This window comes from Pseudophryne corroboree, chromosome 1, assembly GCF_028390025.1.
Source record: "Pseudophryne corroboree isolate aPseCor3 chromosome 1, aPseCor3.hap2, whole genome shotgun sequence".
NCBI classification, from domain to species: Eukaryota; Metazoa; Chordata; class Amphibia; order Anura; family Myobatrachidae; genus Pseudophryne; species Pseudophryne corroboree.
The window spans coordinates 1,152,866,879-1,152,891,769 of NC_086444.1; the positions used below are offsets into that span (position 1 = coordinate 1,152,866,879).

Sequence of the window (24,891 nt, forward strand, 5' to 3'; positions counted from 1 at the left end):
TCTCTGTCTCCCCAAAGGACTTTGTGGGGTCCTGTCCTCAGTAAGAGCATTCCCTGTGTGTGTGTGTGCGGTGTGTCGGTACGGCTGTGTCGACATGTTTGATGAGGACGCTTACGTGGAGGCGGAGCAGGAGCCGATAAGTGTGATGTCGCCCCCTGCGGGGCCGACACCAGAGTGGATGGATATGTGGGAGGTATTAACCGACAGTGTCAACTCTTTGCATCAAAGGTTTGATGACGTAACAGCTTTGGGACAGCTGGCATCTCAGCCCGCGCCTGCCCAAGCGTCTCAGAGGCCATCAGGGGCTCAAACGCCCGCTACCTCAGATGGCAGACACAGATGTCGACACGGAGTATGACTCCAGTGTCGACGAGGATGAGACAAATGTACAATCCACAAGGGCCATCCGATGCATGATTACGGCAATGAAAAATGTGTTGCACATTTCAGACATTAACCCGGTTACCACAAAAAAGGGTATTATGTTTGGGGAGAAAAAGCAGCCAGTGACTTTTCCCCCATCTGGTGAGTTAAATGAATTGTGTGAAGAAGCGTGGGGTTCCCCAGATAAGAAACTAGTAATTTCTAAGCGGTTACTAATGGCGTATCCTTTCCCGCCAACGGATAGGTTACTCTGGGAGACATCCCCTAAGGTGGACAAGGCGCTCGCACGCTTATCAAAAAAGGTGGCACTGCCTTCTCAGGATACGGCCGCCTTTGAAGGAGCCTGCAGATAGAAAGCAGGAGGCTATCCTGAAGTCTGTGTATACACACTCAGGTACTATACTGAGACCTGCTATTGCTTCAGCATGGATGTGTAGTGCTGCAGCAGCAGCAGCGTGGTCAGATTCCCTGTCTGATAACATTGATTCCCTGGACAGGGACACTATATTGCTAACCATAGAGCATATTAAAGACGTAGTCTTATATATGAGAGATGCACAGAGGGACATTTGCCGGCTGGCATCTAGAATTCATGCAATGTCCATTTCTGCTCGGAGAGTATTATGGACTCGGCAGTGGACAGGTGATGCTGACTCTAAAAGGCACATGGAAATTTTGCCTTATAAGGGTGAGGAATTGTTTGGGGACGGTCTTTCGGACCTCGTATCCACAGCAACAGCTGGGAAGTCGACTTTTTTTTTACCTCAGGTTCCCTAACAGCCTAAGAAAGCACCGTATTATCAAGTACAGTCCTTTCGGCCTCAGAAAGGCAAGCGGGTTAGAGGCGCGTCCTTTCTGCCCAGAGGCAGGGGTAGAGGGAAAAAGCTGCACCATACAGCCAGTACCCAAGAACAAAAATCCTCCCCTGCTTCCACTAAGTCCACCGCATGACGCTGGGGCTCCACATGTGGAGCCAGGTGCGGTGGGGGCCCGTCTCCAGAACTTCAGCGACCAGTGGGTTCGCTCACAGGTGGACTTCTGGGTTCTACAAGTGGTATCTCAGGGATACAAGCTGGAGTTCGAGACGTCTCCCCCTCGCCGTTACCTCAAATCAGCCTTGCCAGCTACTCCCCAGGACAGGGAGGTAGTACTGGCGGCAATTCACAAGCTGTACCTCCAGCAGGTGATAATCAAAGTTCCCCTCCTTCAACAGGGACGGGGTTACTATTCCACAATGTTTGTGGTACCGAAACCAGACGGTTCGGTGAGACCCATTCTAAATTTGAAATCCTTGAACACTTAGATAAGGAAGTTCAAGTTCAAAATGGAATCGCTCAGGGCGGTTATTGCAAGCCTGGAAGAGGGGGATTACATGGTATCACTGGACATCAAGGATGCTTACCTACATGTCCCCATTTACCCACCTCACCAGGTGTACCTCCGTTTTGTGGTACAGGACTGCCATTACCAATTCCAGACGTTACCGTTTGGTCTGTCCACGGCACCGAGGGTATTTACCAAAGTAATGGCCGAAATGATGATACTCCTTCGAAAGAAGGGAGTTATAATTATCCCATACTTGGACGATCTCCTTATAAAGGCGAGGTCCAGGGAGCAGTTGTTGGTCGGAGTAGCACTATCTCAGGAAGTGCTACAACAGCATGGCTGGATTCTGAATATCCCAAAGTCGCAGCTGGTTCCTACGACGCGTCTGCAGTTCCTGGGTATGATTCTGTACACAGAACAGAAGAAGATTTTTCTCCCGGAGGAGAAGGCCAAGGAGTTGTCATCTCTGGTCAGAGACCTCCTGAAACCAAAACAGGTGTCTGTGCATCACTGCGCGCGAGTCCTGGGAAAGATGGTAGCTTCTTACGAGGCAATTCCATTCGGCAGGTTCCAAGCAAGGATCTCTCAGTGGGATCTATTAGACAAGTGGTCCGGATCGCATCTTCAGATGCATCGGCTTATTACCCTGTCCCCGAGGGCCAGGGTGTCTCTGCTGTGGTGGCTGCAGAGTGCTCATCTTCTCGAGGGCCGCAGATTCGGCATACAGGACTGGGTCCTGGTGACCACGGATGCAAGCCTCCGAGGTTGGGGGGCAGTCACTCAGGGAAGAAACTTCCAAGGACAATGGTCGAGTCAGGAGGCTTCCCTACACATAAATATTCTGCAACTAAGGGCCATTTACAATGCCCTAAGTCAGGCAAAACCCCTGCTTCAAACCAGCCGGTGCTGATTCAGTCAGACAACATCACGGCGGTCGCCCATGTAAACCGACAGGGCGGCACAAGAAGCAGGATGGCGATGGCTGAAGCCACAAGGATTCTCCGATGGGCGGAAAATCACGTGATAGCACTGTCAGCAGTGTTCATTCCGGGAGTGGACAACTGGGAAGCAGACTTCCTCAGCAGGCACGACCTCCACCCAGGAGAGTGGGGACTTCATCCAGAAGTCTTCCAGCTGATTGTAAATTGTTGGGAAAGGCCACAGGTGGACATGATGTCGTCCCGCCTCAACAAAAAGCTAAAAAGATATTGCGCCAGGTCAAGGGACCCTCAGGCGATAGCTGTGGACGCTCTAGTGACACCGTGGGTGTACCAGTCGGTTTGTGTTCCTCCCTCTTCCTCTCATACCAAAGGTACTGAGGATAATAAGAAAGAGAGGAGTAAGAACTATACTCATCGTTCCGGATTGGCCAAGAAGGACTTGGTACCCGGAACTACAAGAAATGATCTCCGAGGACCCTTGGCCTCTGCCTCTCAGACAGGACCTGCTACAGCAGGGGCCCTGTCTGTTCCAAGACTTACCGCGGCTGCGTTTGACGGCATGGCGGTTGAACGCCGGATCCTGATGGAAAAGGGCATTCCGGTTGAAGTCATTCCTACGCTGATAAAAGCTAGGAAGGATGTGACTGCAAAACATTATCACCGCATATACGTTGTGTTGGAATTCCTAAAATCGCATTGGTTTGAGCCACTTCAGACCGTGGAGTTGAAATATCTCACGTGGAAAGTGGTCATGCTTTTGGCCTTGGCTTCGGCTAGGCGTGTGTCAGAATTGGCGGCTTTGTCCTGTAAAAGCCCCTATCTGAGTTTCCTCAGATTGAACGGGCACATAGGATAGGGATAGAGCGGGATGATGCAGACTCCCGACCAAGACCAGTGATAGCCCGCTATTTTGATTTTAGAACCAAAGAGCTGATCTTGAGAACATATAAAAAACAGGGTCAATTGGCCATTAATGGGCACCGTATTTTGATATTCCAAGATTTTTCACTGGCAGTAACTCAGAAGCGCAAGGCTTTTTCACCAGTTTGTAAATTTTTGGTGGAATCGCAAAAACTGTTCGTGCTTCTCTATCCTGCCAAACTAAGAGTCACGGATAATGGGCGTACCATAACATTTGATGACCCTGATGATGCTCGCAAGCACTATCTGTCCTCTACTGCTCCTTTGAGCTCACCAGCACCCTCTTCCACGAAATCACTCAACCGGTGAGGTGAAGTAATGCAGCCCTATCATATAACCTCAAATATACTCTAAAATTTTGATATTATACCCTACTATTTGTCAACATCCCTAGGTCTATCATTATGCCTCTTACATATGTTCTCTATTAGGTTTGAGAGGAGGTGATGGGTTGGCTCTAGTGACCTCACTGGAGCTACCCAGGTTAATTCTTGATTTAGGCATTTTTGGAAAAGTTAATCTACCATTGATCTTATGCTGTTATTTTTGTAGTTGCTTTTCCATGACATGTCATTACTACATCTTATTCTGTAGTATATTCCCCTCTAAAGTGATTCTTTTTTTTTTTTTATCCGTGTTGTCACACAGTTTGTCGCCACACAGATGTTTGTTGTTTTTTTTTTTGTTCATTCTATGTCACAAGAAAAGTTCTGGTCGGCCTCGGTGGTCCCACCGAGGTCCAAGTTTCTCTATGGTTTGGAAAATGTTTGAAAATTATATTGAAGCATGTTTTTGTTAATGTTCTTTTACACTATACATTCAGAATCACAATTTTACATACCCTTTTTTCCTATGTTCCTATGTGCATGGTTTGGGGTCTGAAGATCATGGTAAAATCCAGGGGGTTGCTTCCCACTCGCTGGGATGGGAAGTCCACTCATTGCTTTTTGAAATCACTAGCTAGCAGTTGGAACAAAACTGGGATTGGATAATGTCATAGTGCACACTCTTTACCCTATTCGTCTCTCTGTACCTCACTTAATTGCGTTTCATGGAATACTGGAGGACTTAATTCTCCTATCAAACGTAAAAAAGTGATCACACATTTAAAACGACTTGACCCGGACATCATTCTTTTACAGGAGACACATTGGAAGATTGGGGATGTCTCATCCCTCAGGGCTAATTGGATTGGTGACTGCTTCTCGGCCTCCTATACCAATAAAACTAGAGGGGTTGCCATTCTTTTTGCACGTCGCCTTTCCTATACGATTCTAAATACAGTATTAGATCCTAAAGGGAGATATATCTTGATTGATGTTAAGATTGGTGATACCCCGTACACGATTTTGAACATATATGCCCCAAATACCCAGGTATCGGACTTTTTAAATCAACTTGTTCTTTTATTACAACAACGTGAAACTTTCTCCCTTATAATTGGCGGAGACTTTAACACTGTTAAAGATCCAGTGTTGGATAAATCTCCTGTACCTTCTTCTTTGCACTCCCCTTCTTGGACAGCTCTTAATACATTCATGTTGAAATTACAACTAACTGATGTGTGGAGATTATTCCACCCTTCTGATAGGTCCTTTACTTTCCATTCTGGTGTTCACCATTCAGTCTCTCGAATAGATTATTTTTTGATTGCAAATAGTTTGATAACGGAGGTATGTTCTGCCAACATAGCGGATATAGTCATTTCTGATCATGCCCCTATCGAGTTCTCCTTTAAATTACCAATTATGGGGCCCTTACATCGTTCATGGAAATTCCCAGCATATCTTTTTCATTCAGAACATTTCCGTAATTACTTAGAGACACTGGCTAGATTATGTAGACAATAATATAGCCCATTGGGATGACCCTATTTTATTTTGGGAGGCATCTAAATCCGTAATGAGAGGTCATATTATCTCGTATGTGTCCCAACGTAATAAGTCACAGAAAAAACAATGACACTCTCTATACAACCTTACATAACACTTTCTCCCTCTATGTTAGCAATCCTTCGGAAGAAAAATTCACTGCATATCATCAAGCTAAATCTCTACTGGATAATTTTTTGATGACCCAAGCACAAATGCGCATAGATTTTACAAAAAATAGATATTATAGATGGGGTACGCAACCGGGACGCTTACTGGCCTCTTTGACCAAAACGTATAAACGAAAAAACCATATAGTCTCCATAAAAAAAGACACCTCCTCCCCCTTGATACGGACTTCCGATATTTCAAAGGCTTTTCATGAATATTATAGTAAGTTATATACGGCTGACCCTCTGGTCTCTGAATCCCTAGAGACTATTATACGAGAAGCTAAATTACCTAGTTTAACGTCCGAACAAAGGGAATTCTTGGATTCTGATATAACTGAAGAGGAAATTAGTTTGGCAATCTCTTCCCTACACACATGTAAAACACCTGGACCTGATGGTTTTTCTGGTGAATACTTTAAACTTTTAAAACTAGACATTACTCCTACTTTTTTTGAACTCTATCGCAATATACACAAATCTTGTCCAGTCTACCCTTCTTTTAATAATGCATTCACCACTTTAATTCCGAAACCTGGTAGGGATCCAACATTGCTTGGATCTTATCGCCCCATCACCTTGTTGAACGTAGATTTTAAACTTCTCTCTAAAATATTCTCAACTAGACTACAATCTTTCTCCTCTTCCCTCTTTACGTCACATCAACTGGGATTCATACGTAGCAGACATTCTGTTAAAGGTATCCGTACGGCCATAGCTTCAATCGTAGCAGCTAATAATAATCCTACTATTCCTAATATGCTCCTGAGCCTGGATGCTCAAAAAGCATTCGATACGGTGTCTTGGCCTTTCTTATTCAAAATACTCTCAACTAGGGAATTTGGCTCTCACTTTATTAATTTAATAACTTTCTTTTATAATTCTCCTGCTACCTCTCTTTTGATAAATGGTATAAGAACTGATCCAATCCTAATGTCCCCGAGGTACCCGTCAAGGTTGCCCTCTTTCTCCATTATTTAATTTATCTCTAGATCCCCTACTCAGGATTATAGATTCTTGGCCTGTATTACAGGGCATACAGGTTGGGACCTCCGAAATAAAAATTACAGCCTTCGCTGACGATGTCCTAATCCACATATCAAATCCTAAACGCTCTCTACGGCCCCTCTTGGGTTTGATTGACAGGATAGGACTTGCTTCTGGATTTCTTGTTCATTTTGAAAAATCACAGGCTTTTTATTTAAAACATGGATTTCACCGTCCAAAATGGGCTGGACAATTACCTCTGAAGTGGGAAAAATCGAGACTCCCATACCTGGGTATTTTTCTTCCTAAAAACATTTCTAAGTTGTACGATATCAACATCAAAAAAACAATCTCGCAGATCAAGGAGGGGATTGAGGGACTGAGACATCTACAACTCTCTTTCTTGGGCAGAGCTAATATAATTCGTATGATCTATTTTCCAAAACTTTTATACCCATTACAGGTTCTTCCTATATTATTATCCCGAACAGATTTATTACAGTTAACTTCCCTTTTCAGAAAATTTATCTGGAACAAAAAACGGGCACGAATTGGATTGATAAAGCTCTGTCAACCCAAATCTTAACGGAGGAATTAACTTTCCTGACATTTTAACATATAGTTATGCTGCCCACATCTGCTACATTAAGGATTGGTTACATGGCGAGCAAACATATACTGATACATTCTTGGAACAACATTTCATTCCTACACTATCATTAGCTTTTTTACACATTACGGATGCAGAAATGCCTTTAGATCTGACCAACAATCCTCTTCTCCTTACTACTAGGAAAGTGTGGTTGATGTTACGACATTAATATAAAATTCATCAATACTTTTCCATACATCTCCCTTTTTTTGCAGAATCCAAATTTCCAAAATGGTACGGCCACCTACCCATTCTCTCGGTGGAAATTAGGACTTTGTAGAATAGGTCAATTGATTAATTCTGACTCACACAAACCGCTCTCATACTCAGAGGCCGTGACTAAATTTACATTTCTTGGTCCTCACGACCTTGCGTTTCTCCAAGCTCAACATTATGCTAGTCAGATTTCTAACCTAATCCCGGCGGGTGATTGGGGCAACCCTCTGGATAACATGTTGTTAAAATCACCCCTATGTAAATGGGCTATTTCCTCTTATTATAATAGTCTTAGAACCTTAATGGAACACTCTTCCCTCAAAACTGGTATTGCCAATTGGTTGGAACATTTCCCATCCCTTACTGTGGAGATTCTGTTAAAAAGGTTACAAACCTCAATTGCCACATTTCCAGCGGCTAAATATGCTGAAATGTACCTTTAATATTTTTCATCGTTCATATATTTAGCCACATAGGGGTTATATAATAGGCCTTTTAGATAATCCTTGTTGCCCTAAATGCGGACAACAACCTGCTGACCTTTTCCACTGTTTTTGGGCGTGTCCCTCCCTTAGACAATTTTGGGTAATGGTGTGGCGTTTTGCTTCTCACCACTTGGTAAACTATATTCCCCATACGCCTGAATGGGCAATCTTTGGTCTATTACCACCAAATACTCGCGCACCCAAAGCAGTTAAGAAATTATTATTGGCAATATCATCTGCAGCCCGTAAATCAATTTTACACATGTGGATACAAAGCTCGGTACCAACTTTAGATATGTTTAAAGATAAACTTTTTTTTATTTTTCACATGGATTGGTTGGCGGCTTCTCTCCAAAAAGAATCCCATACTGAAATTTTCTCTGACGTCCTAGTGGATGCTGGGACTCCGTCAGGACCATGGGGAATAGCGGCTCCGCAGGAGACAGGGCACAAAATTTAAAAGTTTGACCACTAGGTGGTGTGTACTGGCTCCTCCCCCTATGACCCTCCTCCAAGCCTCAGTTAGGTTTTTGTGCCCGTCCGAGCAGGGTGCAATCTAGGTGGCTCTCATAAAGAGCTGCCTAGAGTAAAAGTTTTGATAGGTTTCTTATTTTCAGTGAGTCCTGCTGGCAACAGGCTCACTGCAACGAGGGACCTAGGGGAGAAGGAGTGAACTCACCTGCGTGCAGGATGGATTTGCTTCTTAGGCTACTGGACACTAGCTCCAGAGGGACGATCACAGGTACAGCCTGGATGGGTCACCGGAGCCGCGCCGCCGACCCCCTTGCAGATGCCGAAGTAAGAAGAGGTCCAGAAACCGGCGGCTGAAGGCTTTTCAGTCTTCATGAGGTAGCGCACAGCACTGCAGCTGTGCGCCATTGCGCTCAGGCACACTTCACACCAGCGGTCACTGAGGGCAGCAATGAGATTACCTTTCTGGCTAAAAAGAATACATCACATATAGTCCCTGAGGCTATATGGATGTATTTCACCCCTGCCAGGTCTCAGAAAAACCGGGAGAAGAGCCCGCCGGAATAGGGGGCGGGGCCTATCTCCTCAGCACACAGCGCCATTTTCCTACACAGCTCCGCTGCTAGGAAGGCTCCCAGGCTCTCCCCTGCACTGCACTACAGAAACAGGGTAAAAAACAGAGAGGGGGGGCATTTTTTGGCGATATTATATATATTTAAGCAGCTATAAGGAAACAACACTTATATAAGGTTGTTCCTATATAATTATAGCGCTTTGGTGTGTGCTGGCAAACTCTCCCTCTGTCTCCCCAAAGGGCTAGTGGGGTCCTGTCTTCTATCAGAGCATTCCCTGTGTGTCTGCTGTGTCGGTACGTGTGTGTCGACATGTATGAGGACGATGTTGGTGTGGAGGCGGAGCAATTGCCGGTAATGGTGATGTCACCCCCTAGGGAGTCGACACCGGAATGGATGGCTTTGTTTATGGAATTACGTGATAATGTCAGCACGCTGCAAAAGTCGGTTGACGACATGAGACGGCCGACAAACCAATTAGCACCTGTACAGGCGTCTCAAACACCGTCAGGGGCTGTAAAACGCCCTTTGCCTCAGTCGGTCGACACAGACCCAGACACGGACACCGAATCTAGTGTCGACGGTGAAGAAACGAACGTATTTTCCAGTAGGGCCACACGTTATATGATCACGGCAATGAAGGAGGCTTTGCATATCTCTGATACTGCAAGTACCACAGAAAGGGGTATTATGTGGGGTCTGAACTACCTGTAGTTTTTCCTGAATCAGAGGAATTGAATGACGTGTGTGATGAAGCGTGGGTTACCCCTGATAAAAAAACTGCTAATTTCAAAGAAGTTATTGGCATTATACCCTTTCCCGCCAGAGGTTAGGGCGCGCTGGGAAACACCCCCTAGGGTGGACAAGGCGCTCACACGTTTATCCAAACAAGTGGCGTTACCGTCTCCTGATACGGCCGCCCTCAAGGATCCAGCTGATAGGAGGCTGGAAAATACTCTAAAAAGTATATACACACATACTGGTGTTATACTGCGACCAGCAATCGCCTCAGCCTGGATGTGCAGTGCTGGGGTGGCTTGGTCGGAGTCCCTGACTGAAAATATTGATACCCTGGATAGGGACAGTATTTTATTGACTATAGAGCAATTAAAGGATGCATTCCTTTATATGCGAGATGCACAGAGAGATATCTGCACTCTGGCATCAAGAGTAAGTGCGATGTCCATATCTGCCAGAAGAAGTCTATGGACACGACAGTGGTCAGGCGATGCGGATTCCAAACGGCATATGGAAGTATTACCGTATAAAGGGGAGGAATTATTTGGGGTCGGTCTATCGGATTTGGTAGCCACGGCAACAGCCGGGAAGTCCACCTTTTTACCTCAAGTCCCCTCCCAACAGAAAAAGACGCAGTCCTTTCGTTCCTATAAGAACAAGCGAGCAAAAGGACATTCATATTTGCCCCGAGGCAAAGGAAAGGGTAAGAGACTGCACCAAGCAGCCCCTTCCCAGGAGCAGAAGTCCTCCCCGGCTTCTGCAAAGGCCTCAGCATGACGCTGGGACCTTACAAGCGGACTCAGGGGCGGTGGGGGGTCGCCTCAAGAATTTCAGTGCACAGTGGGCTCACTCGCAGGTGGACCCCTGGATCCTGCAGGTAGTATCTCAGGGTTACAGGTTGGAATTCGAGAAGTCTCCCCCTCGCCGGTTCCTAAAGTCTGTTTTGCCAACGTCTCCCTCCGACAGGGCGACGGTATTGGAAGCCATTCACAAGCTGTATTCTCAGCAGGTGATAGTCAAGGTACCCCTTCTACAACAGGGAAAGGGGTATTACTCCACGCTATTTGTGGTACCGAAGCCGGACGGCTCGGTAAGACCTATTTTAAATCTGAAATCTCTGAACCTGTACATACAAAAATTCAAGTTCAAGATGGAGTCACTCAGAGCAGTGATAGCGAATCTGGAAGAAGGGGATTTTATGGTGTCCTTGGACATCAAGGATGCTTACCTTCATGTCCCAATTTGCCCTTCACACCAAGGGTTCCTCAGGTTCGTGGTACAAAACTGTCATTATCAGTTTCAGACGCTGCCGTTTGGATTGTCCACGGCACCCAGGGTCTTTACCAAGGTGATGGCCGAAATGATGATCCTTCTTCGAAGAGAAGGCGTATTAATTATCCCTTACTTGGACGATCTCCTGATAAGGGCAAGATCCAGAGAACAGCTGGAGGTCGGAGTAGCACTAACTCAAGTAGTGCTCCAACAGCACGGGTGGATTCTGAATTTTCCAAAATCCCAACTGATCCCGACGACACGTCTGCTATTCCTAGGGATGATTCTGGACACTGTTCAGAAAAAGGTATTTCTTCCAGAGGAGAAAGCCAGGGAGTTATCCGAACTAGTCAGGAACCTCCTAAAACCAGGGACAGTGTCTGTGCATCAATGCACAAGAGTCCTGGGAAAAATGGTGGCTTCTTACGAAGCGATTCCATTCGGCAGATTCCATGCACGAATTTTTCAGTGGGATCTGCTAGACAAATGGTCCGGATCGCATCTGCAGATGCATCAGCGGATAAAATTGTCGACAAGGACAAGGGTCTCTCTGCTATGGTGGTTGCAGAGTGCTCATCTGTTGGAGGGCCGCAGATTCGGCATACAGAACTGGGTCCTAGTGACCACGGATGCCAGCCTGAGAGGCTGGGGAGCGGTCACACAAGGAAGAAACTTCCAGGGCGTGTGGTCAAGCCTGGAAACGTCTCTTCACATAAATATACTGGAACTAAGAGCAATCTACAATGCTCTAAGCCTGGCAAAACCTCTGCTTCAGGGTCAGCCGGTGTTGATCCAGTCGGACAACATCACGGCAGTCGCCCACGTAAACAGACAGGGCGGCACAAGAAGCAGGAGGGCAATGGCAGAAGCTGCAAGGATTCTTCGCTGGGCGGAAAATCATGTGATAGCACTGTCGGCAGTGTTCATTCCGGGAGTGGACAACTGGGAAGCAGACTTCCTCAGCAGACACGATCTTCACCCGGGAGAGTGGGGACTTCATCCAGAAGTCTTCCACATGATTGTGGTCCATTGGGAAAGACCAATGGTGGACATGATGGCGTCCCGCCTCAACAAAAAACTGGACAGGTTTTGCGCCAGGTCAAGAGATCCTCGGGCAATAGCTGTGGACGCTCTGGTAACACCATGGGTGTACCAGTCAGTGTATGTGTTCCCTCCTCTGCCTCTCATACCCAAGGTACTGAGAATTATACGGCAAAGGGGAGTAAGAACGATACTAGTGGCTCCGGACTGGCCAAGAAGGACTTGGTACCCGGAACTTCAGGAGATGCTCACGGAAGATCCGTGGCCTCTACCTCTAAGAAGGGATCTGCTTCAGCAGGGACCGTGTCTATTCCAAGACTTACCGCGGCTGCGTTTGACGGCATGGCGGTTGAACGCCGGATCCTAAAGGAAAAAGGCATTCCGGAAGAGGTCATCCCTACCCTGGTCAAAGCCAGGAAGGAGGTGACTGCACAACATTATCACCGCATTTGGAGAAAATATGTTGCATGGTGTGAGGCCAGGAAGGCCCCGACAGAGGAATTTCAACTGGGTCGATTCCTACATTTCCTGCAAACAGGATTATCTATGGGCCTCAAATTAGGGTCCATTAAGGTTCAAATTTCAGCCCTGTCAATTTTCTTTCAGAAAGAATTGGCTTCAGTTCCTGAAGTCCAGACTTTTGTAAAAGGAGTACTACATATACAGCCCCCGGTTGTGCCCCCAGTGGCACCGTGGGATCTCAATGTAGTTTTGGATTTTCTCAAATCCCATTGGTTTGAGCCACTCAAATCAGTAGATTTGAAATATCTTACATGGAAAGTAACCATGCTCTGGCTTCAGCCAGGAGAGTGTCAGAATTGGCGGCTTTGTCGTATAAAAGCCCATATCTGATTTTCCATTCGGACAGGGCAGAATTGAGGACGCGTCCTCATTTTCTGCCTAAGGTGGTATCAGCGTTTCACCTGAACCAGCCTATTGTGGTGCCTGCGGCTACTAGCGATTTGGAGGATTCCAAGTTGCTGGACGTTGTCAGAGCATTGAAAATATATATTTCAAGGACGGCTGGAGTCAGAAAATCTGACTCGCTGTTTATACTATATGCACCCAACAAGATGGGTGCTCCTGCTTCTAAGCAGACGATTGCTCGTTGGATTTGTAGCACAATTCAACTGGCACATTCTGTGGCAGGCCTGCCACAGCCTAAATCTGTCAATGCCCACTCCACAAGGAAGGTGGGCTCATCTTGGGCGGCTGCCCGAGGGGTCTCGGCATTACAACTCTGCCGAGCAGCTACGTGGTCAGGGGAGAACACGTTTGTAAAATTCTACAAATTTGATACCCTGGCTAAGGAGGACCTGGAGTTCTCTCATTCGGTGCTGCAGAGTCATCCGCACTCTCCCGCCCGTTTGGGAGCTTTGGTATAATCCCCATGGTCCTGACGGAGTCCCAGCATCCACTAGGACGTCAGAGAAAATAAGATTTTACTTACCGATAAATCTATTTCTCATAGTCCGTAGTGGATGCTGGGCGCCCATCCCAAGTGCGGATTGTCTGCAATACTTGTACATAGTTATTGTTACAAAAAAATCGGGTTGTTTATTGTTGTGAGCCATCTTTTCAGAGGCTCCTACGTTATCATACTGTTAACTGGGTTCAGATCACAAGTTGTACGGTGTGATTGGTGTGGCTGGTATGAGTCTTACCCGGGATTCAAAATCCTTCCTTATTGTGTACGCTCGTCCGGGCACAGTATCCTAACTGAGGCTTGGAGGAGGGTCATAGGGGGAGGAGCCAGTACACACCAGCTAGTGGTCAAACTTTTAAATTTTGTGCCCTGTCTCCTGCGGAGCCGCTATTCCCCATGGTCCTGACGGAGTCCCAGCATCCACTACGGACTATGAGAAATAGAATTATCGGTAAGTAAAATCTTATTTTTTTTGCTACTTGGAAGAGTTTTATTGAGGTTCTCCCTATACCCACTAAAGAAGCCATTATTAAATGCTTCCGTAACACCATATGGTATGAAACCCGAATCTTTCTTCGGGATCCTCCTATTTCCATTTGACGATGTTAATTGAATAGCCATGATCTCTGACCCATTTTCTTTTCTTTTTTTTTTTTTCTCTCACCATGTATATATTTCTTTATGTATCTTCTTTTTCTTCATGTATTATACTGCACATTCTGATGTAATTTACTACTTTTAATGGAATCACACTCATACAAATGTATTTGTTGTAATATTTTTTTTTATTGCTTCAATAAAAAAGGATTTAAAAAAAAAAAAAAAAAAAAAAGCCCCTATCTGATCTTCCATATGGACAGGGCAGAATTGAGGACTCGTCCCCAATTTCTCCCTAAGGTGGTATCAGCGTTTTATTTGAACCAACCTATTGTGGTGCCTGCAGCTACTCGGGACTTGGAGGCTTCCAAGTTGATGGATGTAGTCCGGGCCCTGAAAATCTGTTTCCAGGACGGCTAGAGTAAGAAAAACTGACTCGCTGTTTATCCTGCATGCACCCAACAAGCTGGGTGCTCCTGCTTCTAAGCAGACTATGGCTCGCTGGATCTGTAGCACAATTCAGCTTGCACATTCTGCGGCTGGACTGCCGCATCCTAAATCAGTCAAAGCCCATTCCACGAGGAAGTTGGGCTCTTCTTGGGCGGCTGCCCGAGGGGTCTCTGCTTTACAACTTTGCCGAGCTGCTACCTGGTCGGGATCAAACACGTTTGCAAAATTCTCCAAGTTTGATACCCTGGCTGAGGAGGACCTTGAGTTTGCTCATTCGGTGCTGCAGAGTCATCCGCACTCTCCCGCCCGTTTGGGAGCTTTGGTATAATCCCCATGGTCCTTACGGAGTACCCAGCATCCACTAGGACGTCAGAGAAAATAAGATTTTACTCACCAGTAAATCTATTTCTCGTAGTCCGTAGTGGATGCTGGGCGCCCGTCCCAAGTGCGGAATTCTGTAATACTTGTATATAGTTATTGCTTAACTATAGGGTTTTTTGTTCTGAGCCATCAGTTTAATGAGGCTCAGTTGTTCATACTGTTAACTGGGTATAGTTATCACGAGTTGTACGGTGTGATTGGTGTGGCTGGTATGAGTCTTACCCTGGATTCCAAATCCTTTCCTTGTAATGTCAGCTCTTCCGGGCACAGTTTCCCTAACTGAGGTCTGGAGGAGGGGCATAGAGGGAGGAGCCAGTGCACACCAGATGTAGTACCTAATCTTTTCTTTAAAGAAGTGCCCAGTCTCCTGCGGAGCCCGTCTATTCCCCATGGTCCTTACGGAGTACCCAGCATCCACTACGGACTACGAGAAATAGATTTACCGGTGAGTAAAATTTTATTTTCTTACTAACACTGACTAAAAAGGCAGGTAGAATACTTAAGTGTCATGTAAAGGCACAGCGCTGACAACCAGGTGGCTTTACATAGGAGGATTTGCCCAAGCAGTCCCAGGAACAGTGAGCTGAGGAGTAATGGTGCCACAGACACTGACAGGGAGTGAGGAAAAGACAGAGATGCAGCTCCAGGGCGGGAACACTTGCTGGAAATGGTGGGCTGGGGGAGGGGCTTCAGTTCTAAGCCTTATCCCCTTGCTGGCAAAACCACCGGGTACTGTGGGCGATATTAAAATCCTTTTTAAGAGAGAACCTGACCTGCGCCCATGCCCTGGTGATCTAGTGGGATCGCCTGTGTCCACCGCCAGCGCGCGCGGCCCACCTCCCACTGACCACGCCGGATCGCGATAAAGACCGGGTCCCGCGAGTGGGACCCACTTACCACCTCCCGAAGTGAGGCCACGCGATCCTGGAGAGCCCCAGCCGTGTGTGTCTAACATGAAGAAAACCGGAGCCTCCGCTGTAGGTACCCGGCAACCAGGGCTCGGGTGTACAGCGCCGCTGGGGAGAGCTGGAGCTGCAGCAGTGAATGTCACAAGACATTTACCACCGCTGCTGCCCTTGAAGTCTTCACTTTTTACCTCATAAAAAGCTTTTCTCAGGGCTGTTTGAAGCAGCCCCTCTGTTAAGTGCCTGCTTACTGCAGCACCAACTAACAAACTGAGCTCCTGTGCCGGGAGGCGGGGTGATATAGGAGGCGGCGCTGTGCATTCTGGGAACAGTCAAAGCTTTGAGCCTGTTGGTGCCTCGGATCAAGATCCTTCTCTACACCCCCATTGTCTAGACTTGTGGAGCCCAGTGTACCCCGCAGCAGAAAAGCTTATTAGAAGACTTCAAGGGCCGCAGCACTTCATATGTCATACTAACATACTGTGCTGCGGCTCCATCACCTCCCCAACGGCGTCGCATACTCCCGTTGGCCTGATTCCTGGGTACAATTAACGGTAGATACTGATGAGGATGGGGAGTATACTGACCCGTCAGACACTGATGCAGTACCTTCTGACGAGGAATCTACACCGCAAGTTAATGTTGCTGAACTAGTAGACGCTATTAAGCGGATTCTACAGCTAGGTGATGCAGAATAACCCACTATTGCATCTAAGAAACCTGATACTTTTAAAACACAGAAGGTAGCTAAAGTAGCTTTTCCGCATTCTGACTTCTTGGTAGAAGTACGTCGGGAACCCTGGACATCCCCAGGAAAGAAATTCTCTCTATCCAAAAAGAGGTTAGCTCGCTTCCCTATCCCTACCGAGCTGAGTACCGAATGGGAAACTTCACCTCCGGTGGATTCCCGTGTCACACGTCTAGTGGTGTCCTCTACTCTGCCTGTCACCTTACCTGAAGGAAACGACGGGTAAGCATGTGGAGGGATGCTTGAAGTGTATTTACTCACTCACTTACAGGTGCTGTACATAGACCCACTATGGCAGCCTCTTGGGCTGCGAAAGGAATTGAAGCATGGGTTCAGGCAATTGAGAATGAGCTGAGTCAGGATTTTTCTGACACTGACTGACAATATCTGTCTTATATTACCACAGCCTCCCACTATAGGCGGCCTCTAATGCAGGTGTAATGGCGGCCAAGGCATCTACTACGTCTATCCTGGCTCGTCGAATTATGTGGTTGAGGTCCTGGAAGGTGGACCTGGACTCCCAAAAGACCTTGGAGGTGCACCCTTTTAAAGGAGACATCCTATTTGGGGAGTATCTGAACAAGATTGTAACTGACTTGGCTACTGCCAAGACTTCGTGTCTCCCAAATATTAATCGTTCTGCTCCGAAGGCTAAGATTACCACCTTTCGTTCCTTTCGACCTCCAGGGAAGACAAATGGTCAATTGTATCCGCGATGGGCTTGTACTTCCAAAACCACTAAGCCTAAATCTAAACAATCCTGGGCCGCCTGTCGGCCTGCTTCCAAACAAGACAAGCCTTACTGCACGACGGGGCGGGCCTCCCCCTGGGGGACCCTAGGGTGGGAGGCCGACTTCTGCCGTTCGCCCAGGCCTGGTTACAGACCACTTCGGATGCCTGGGTGCGGGAAGATGTCTCACGGGTTTTGCAATCTTTCAAGAGACGTCCCCCCTCCCAGTTTTGCTCAACGGTTATCCCTGCGGATCCATTAAAAGCGCAAGCTCTATACTTGGTTGTACAATCCCTCCTGGATACAGGAATGGTAGTGCCAGTACCTCTGTCCCAGAGAGGCAAGGGATACTATTAAATCCTGTTTCTAGTTCTGAAGCCAAATGGGTCCTTCTGGCCTATATTCAACCTCAAATCATTGAACAAATTTGTGAGTGTCCAAATTCTGTGTGGAAACTCTGCGCTCTATTGTACTGGCCATGGAACCCGTGGTATATATGACTATATGGTATCCCTGGACATACAGGATGCTTACCTGCATATGCCTATTGCCATGTCTCATCAGCAGTATCTGCGGTTTGCTATTGGCAATCTACATTATCAATTCCAGGCCCTGCCATTTGGATTGACCACGGCCCCTCGGATATTCACCAAGGTAATAGCAGTGATGACGGCTCATCTCCGTCGTAGAGGAATCAGGATCCTGCTGTATCTGGACAACTTGCTGATTCTGGCGAACTCCCAAGAGGTTCTCCTCAGTCATCTGCAACTGACCGTCCAATTCCTACAATCCCACGGGTGGCTCATCAACTGGAAAAAGTCCTCGCTGGTCCCTGCTCGGAGCATGGTGCACCTGGAGGCGCTGCTGGACCCACACAGCCAGAGATTGTTTCTGTCTCCAGAGAAAGTCCTGAAACTTCAGGACAGGATCAGATACTTCCTCTCTGGCCCAAGAGTGTTGTTACACTCGGCGATGCAAGTACTAGGCCTCAAGGTGTCTGCTTTCGACATGGTAGAGTACGCTTAATTTCACTCACCCTCTGCAGAGGTTAATCCTTTCCAAATGGGACGGCCTGCCTCATCAGATCAGATCTCAAATGATCTCTCAAGGGATCGTCAAGCAGCGTTCGTGGACACACTGGCAATTCCATTGAACTTTCTGCTGCCCTACGTGTTCCCTCCAGTGTCACTCCTGCCTAGGGTTCTACGGAAGTTCAAGCAAGAGAGTAATATTACTTCTAGTCGCTCCAGCATGGTCCAGACTGCTTTGGTTCTCAGACCTGCAGGGTTTATCGATAGAGCGTCTTCTTCTACTTCCTCCAAGCCCAGTCTTCCTCGTTCAGGGCCCTTGTGTCTATCCGGACCTGGCCAGACTGGCTTTGACGGCGTGGCTCTTGAAGCTTCACTCCTAAGGGCCAATTGATTCATCCATGGCAGTTGCGCAAACTATGTTGAAGGCCTGCATACTGGCTTCTGCACCAACTTATTACAGGGTCTGGAACTCTTACTTCATATGGTGTACTGCTAAGAATTATGATGCCTATTCGTTCAGTACTTCTAGGCTTTTGGCTTTTCTGCAATAAGGCCTAGATTTAGGCCTTCGTCTGGCCTCCCTCAAGGTTCATATATTTGCCCTGTCGGTGTGGTTTCAGAGAAATTACATCTATTCCTGACGTTCATACTTTCACTTAGGGAGGTTGAATTCGTAAAACACCCTATGTCCCTCCTGTGGCTCCATGGGATTTGTCTGTCTTAAATGCCCTACAAGAGTCTCCATTTGAACCTCTTTAGTCTGTGGATCTTAAATGTTTTACACTTAAGGTCGTGTTTTTACTGGCTATTGCCCTTGCTAGGAGGGTGTCTGACTTAGGCGCTTTGTCCTGTGAAATGTGCCGAGGGAGCCAGGCACATCTGGCTGAGCTCCAGCCTTCTTTTTAATGTACTTTTTTTTGTTTTCTCATTTCTTAACTTTTTTTTTTTCTTTCTTTTGACTACAAACTCAGGAATGTGGTCCGTATGATATCCTGGCGATCAGCAGACAGACGCTGGAATCCCGACAGTCAGAATACTGGCGACGAGCGCAGCCACTTTCGGGTGTGGGCCTGGTGCACACTAATTTATTCCCCATTGGGTGGTGGAGTGGACCACCACCCAAGTGGGGATTCCGGTCCCGACCACCGGCATTTAGTCGGGTGTTGGGATTCCGGCGTTGTTCCTGACCTGCAGAATCCCGTTGTCCTCCTAAGAAGCGGATGTAGAAGGAGGAACGGGAACTAGGAGAGGTATCGGCGACAAAGGACTTGTCTCCTCAGGATGCTGCTCAGGGGGTAGAACCCCCTCATTTAGTCAGTTTGTCAGAAGCTTGATCAGCTATCAGAGGCCTGGAAGAACCCAGATAAACGTTTCTAGATGCCGGAACGTTTTCACTCTGTTTATCCCTTTCCTGCGTCTATGGCGGGAAAAATGGGAAAATCCACCGCCGGTGGATTCTTCTTTTTCCGGATGGTCCAGAAAGACTGCAATGCCTGTCTCGGGAGCCACGTCTCTGAAGTATCCATCATACCATAAATTAGAGACTACTCCAAAATCTGTGAATATGGTCGCAGGACTGTTCCTCGTAATGGAACTGGTCAGTTCCTGGGTGAACTGAGCCAGCAAGTTAGTCAAGGACCTGCAATTGGGTGTTCCAAGGGATGCACTAATTGTCCTAGAGGAACACGTTGGGGCAGAGATTCCCAAACGCGGTCCTCAAGGCACCCCAACAGCCCAGGATTTAGGTATATCCATGGCTCAGCACAGATGGTTAAATCAAAGTAACTGAGGTGCTAATTAAGTCACCTGTGGCCAAGCATGGATACATTTAAAACCTCTACCGTTGTGGTGCCTTGAGGACCGCGTTTGGCAACCTCTGCATTAGGGAATCGGTAATTTATCTGGGACACAGGTTCTCAAACTCGGTCCTCAGGACCCCACACAGTGCATGTTTTGCAGGTCTCCTCACAGAATCACAAGTGAAATAATTAGCTCCACCTGTGGACCTTTTTAAAATGTGTCTGTGAGTAATTAATACACCTGTGCACCTGCTGGGTTACCTGCAAAACATGCACTGTGTGCGGTCCTGAGGGCAGGGTTTGAGAACCTATGATCTAGGAGATGCTTCTAGATACATTGGACAGGTCAGTTCTAGGATATTTGCTATTGCAGACGGAGAGCTCTTTGGCTGTGCTCCTGGCATGCAGACACTGAGTCTAAGAGGGCAGTAGAAGCACTTCTGTTTCTGGGAGAGATCCTTTTTTGGCCCTGAATTGGACAAGTGGCTATATCAGGCACTGGAGGAAAGTCCACATTCCTACCCATGCCTGCTCCGCAGCCTAGACTGTCCTATACGGTGCCCTCTTTCTTCTGTTCCTTTTGAGCACTGCAGTCCTTTCACATCACAGCGAGATGGTTTGCTGTTCAGACTAGGGGGGATAAGAGACCGTGGTAGACAACATGCCTCTGTCAGTCACCGGGAGCCAAAACCAGCAGAAAATACTCTGGCATAACGGGCTCTCTCCCCACCTGGGTCTTCCACAGTGGGGGCTCGTCTTCAGATTTCCAGGAAGACTGGTTTGACTTGTACAACGACGTGGCTTGCAATCTAGATAGATTTTGAAGTTTCTCCACTAGTTTTGGTTCTTCACAACAAGCTTGCTAGCAACAGAGGACAAGCGGGTGTAAGCCAGTCCCTGGTGAACTCTGTAGTATTGATGTTGGTGCCGCTCCACCAGAGGCGTCAGGGGTACTATTCAAATCTGTTTGTAGTTCCGAAACCAGATGGATTGGTAACACCCATCCTAAACCTAAAATCCCTAAATTGTGTTTTTTTTTTTTTTTTTTGGCCTACTACCGATTCAAATGGAATCCATCAACTGTTATTGCAAGCCTAGAACCCAAGGATTTTCTGGTATCTCTGGACATAACGGATGCGTACCTTCACATCCCGATATAGGAACCTTTATCAGGCGTTTCTGAGGTTTGTGGTACGGCAGGATTTGCACCCAAACTGTTTACCAAGATCATGTACGTCATGGTTGCACACATCAGCTCTTTAGAGGTCACGATTATCCCGTACCTGGATGACTTTCTCATTAAAGCTCTGTCCAAAGCTCTTCTCCAGGAACATGCATTTCTCACATTCAAGATCTTAGTACATCACAGTGGGATAATCAACTTCAAGGAATCCAACTTTTTGCCATCCCACAGTCTCCAGTTTCTAGGAATGATCCTGGATACGATTGCGCAGAATGTTTTTCTTCTGGACGACAAGGCTCATAGCATACGACTCATGGTTCAGAGAGTCCTCAGGGCGAAGCTGGTCTTGGTGCACTTGTGTATTCATCTATTGGACTAGATCAGAGGTTCCCAAACGTGTTCCTCCAAGGCACCCCAACGGTCCTGTTTTTAAATGTATCCATGCTTGGCCACAGGTGATTTAATTAGCACCTTTAGTCAATTTGATTTAGCCATCTGTGCTGAACCAAGGATATACCTAAAACCTAGACTGTTGTGGTGCCTTGAGGACCACGTTTCGGAACCTCTGGACTAGATGGTTGCGGCCATCGAGTCTCTACAGTTCGGTTGGTTTCATTCCCGACCTTTCCAACTGGACCTCTTGAACCAATGGTCGGGATCTCATCTGCAACGCCACAGAATGGTACGTCTAACACCACGGAACAGACCTTTTGGCCTCAAACAAACAATTACTGCAGGCAGGAGATTCGGACTGTTGGTTTAGAATATCCTGACGACCGATGCCAGTCTCAGCGGCTGGGGCGCAGTGGTACTGGACTTTGAATCTGAGGGTTGTTGGTCGGACCAAGAAAAAGGTACTGCCAATAACTGTGTTTGAACTGAGGGCAATCTACAATGCTCTACTGGAAGCCGCCCACTTACTCCACTTGAAAGCAGTATGAGTACAGTCGGACAACGCGACAGCTGTCTCTTAAGTCAACAGACAGGATGGAACCCGAAGTCGCATGGCCATGCGAGAAGTAGCACGGATTCGGAGGTGGGCCGAGCTCCATGCAGTGATATCTTGGCCATGTTCATCTCGGGAGTAGACAGCTGGGAGGCCGATTATCTCAGTCGCCAGGACAGTCACCCAGGAGAATGGGCTCTTCACCCAGACATGTTCAGAGCACTCGTTCGGCAATGGGGTTGCCCACAAGTGGACCTCATGGTGTCCCAAACAAATCACTAACTTCTACTGTATATGTCCAGAACACGGGATCTGGAGGCCGAGGTAGTGGACGCTCCAATGGTTCCCTAGCCATACGACCTGGTTTACCTGGTTCCGCTTCTTCCTATTGTGCTCAAGCGGATCAGCCATGGTGCTCCTGATGGCGTCAGATTAGCCTTGTAGTTCCTGTTACTTGGATCTGCGCATGCTTTTCGCAGACTATCCATGGCCACTACCTCTACACCCAGATCTATTACAACAGAGGCTGTTCATTCACCCCAATTTACAGAGGCTGTCTTTAACGGGTAGCTGCTGAGGCTGCCATCCTGAAGCGTTGGGGTATACCAAAATGGTCATTCCCTCCATGTTACAGGCATGTAAACCTGTTATGGCTGCACACTACCATCGCATTTGGTGTTCATTTGTGGCCTGGTGTGAGCGTTTCAGTTTTCCAATAGGGTCTTTTTGTCTGTCCCGTCTCTTGCTGTTTGTTCAAGCAGAAATGGAGACGGGACTTCGTTTAGTATCTTAGTGTCCGCCTTATCGATCTTTTTCCTGCATAGGTTTGCACTCCTACTGGAAGTGCAGACTTTCCTACTACAACCACCATTTGTCCCACCTACGGCTCCTTTGGACTTAAACCTCATGCTTGACTTCCTGCAGTCTTCCTTCTTTGAGCCGCTGGAGGATATGGACCTCAAATTTCTTTCCTGGAAAACGGTCCATCTATTTGTCTTTGCCTCGGTTTGGGAAGTGTCTGAGTTGAGTGCTTGGTCGTACAAACCGCCATATCGGATCTTTCATGTGAATAGGGCGGAATGCAGAATACGGTTGACCTTCCTTCCGAAGGTAGTGTCTGCTTTTCAGATGAACCAACCTACTGTGATTCCTATTTTACTGGACGATTCTGGGACATCTCCTACCTTGGATGTGGTTCAGGCATTAAAGAGTAATGTGGCTCGGACAGCATCTTTGCGCAGGTCGGATGCTCTTTTCATTCTTTATGTGCACCTCGCAGAAGGTGGCCAGCTAACAAGTAGACCTTGACTCTGTGGATTAGGCTAGCCATCTGTCACGCTTATCTGAGCAATGCTCGCCGCCAACCACTTGCTTCAATTTTTCCGCACTCCACATGTTCTGTGGGTACGTCTTGAGCAGCAAGTCGTGGAGCTTATACGATGCAGCTTTGCCGTTCGGCCACTTGGTCCAGGATACATTCTTTTGTTTAACTTTACAAGTTTGATATGTTTGCGGCTTCTAGCTTTGGCCGTTATTGTCTTGCAGGTTCCTCAGCACTCTCTTGTGCCCAGGGGGGAAACTTTGGGACGTCCCCGGTGTCTTCAGCCTCCAGTGTCCCTTAGTAGATGAAAGAGAGAATAGGATTTTGGTACTTACCGATAAATCTCCCTCTGATTCCCCAGGGGACACTGGACGCCTGCCCAGCACCTGCCTTAGTCATTGTTCCAGTTTGGTATTGTTGGGGGGGAGAGGTGTGTTCCTCTCTGTTTTTCTTTATCTTCCTCCTCTCTCTCAATCTCCCCTCAGCTCAGTTTCTTTAACTCAATGGCTGATGGGGGGGGATAGAGGGGGGAGGAGTTTCCCACTCTTGTTAAGATTCTTAAAGTGCCAGCTCCCAATAGTCACCCGTCTATAACTGCCTCCAGTGTCCCCTGTGGAATCGGAGAAAGGGATTTATCGGTAAGCACCAAAATCCTATTTCCTGATGTTTTTTTTGTTTTTTGTTTCCTGTATAATTTCACATACAGTTTACTTGGCCATATTCTACTCCTGGTCTCTTGCATGATTTTAAAGTTTTGGTAAGGAGCACTCTAGGGAGTCCCATTTCTAAGTGATAACTTTGCTGCTTTTGTTTTTCATTTTCAGAAACGGACACTGTAGAAAAGCCTCCAAAAGAAGAGACCATTGTGGAGAGTGCAACCCCTGATTATGCTGCTGGACTTGTCTCTACACAAGTATGTTCTAGTCTGTTACATTTTGCTATGGCATTTTCAGTAACTGAGATGCAAAATAATCTGTATCTTAGCATAGATCCATCGCTGACATGCTACTCTTATTTACATTGGACAGGGTTTTGTTAGCTTTCTAGAATCCCCAATCTTCACATTCAAAAGTTTTAATAAATCCGGTTATGCACAATCTTAGTATTTGGAATTTAAAGCTTGCATGCGGTTGTACTACACCTGTTAAACTTCTGTTTTAGGAGGCTCTACAACACTTAACACTGCAGGCCGTTCCTTATGTGTGGCGCTGGCATTGCTAATAAAACATGACTTTGGATATCTGTAGCTCTTGCAGTCTCCTTGTGTCTAAAACATCCTGTTACCCTCTACTATAGTGCAACTGTCTGTTTTCTCTTCCTAATGGTA

The 24,891-nt window shown here is 47.0% G+C and overlaps 1 protein-coding gene across 2 annotated transcripts in view; it reads left to right on the forward strand.

Annotated features, from left to right (window-relative positions):
• Positions 1-24,891, forward strand: part of NELFA (negative elongation factor complex member A) — a 56,510-nt gene that overhangs the window by 25,944 nt on the left and 5,675 nt on the right. For both annotated transcript variants that reach the window (XM_063924779.1, XM_063924777.1), the window contains exon 7: positions 24,389-24,477. In XM_063924779.1, the coding sequence (XP_063780849.1) occupies positions 24,389-24,477 (89 nt within the window). The remainder of the gene's footprint in view (positions 1-24,388; positions 24,478-24,891) is intronic.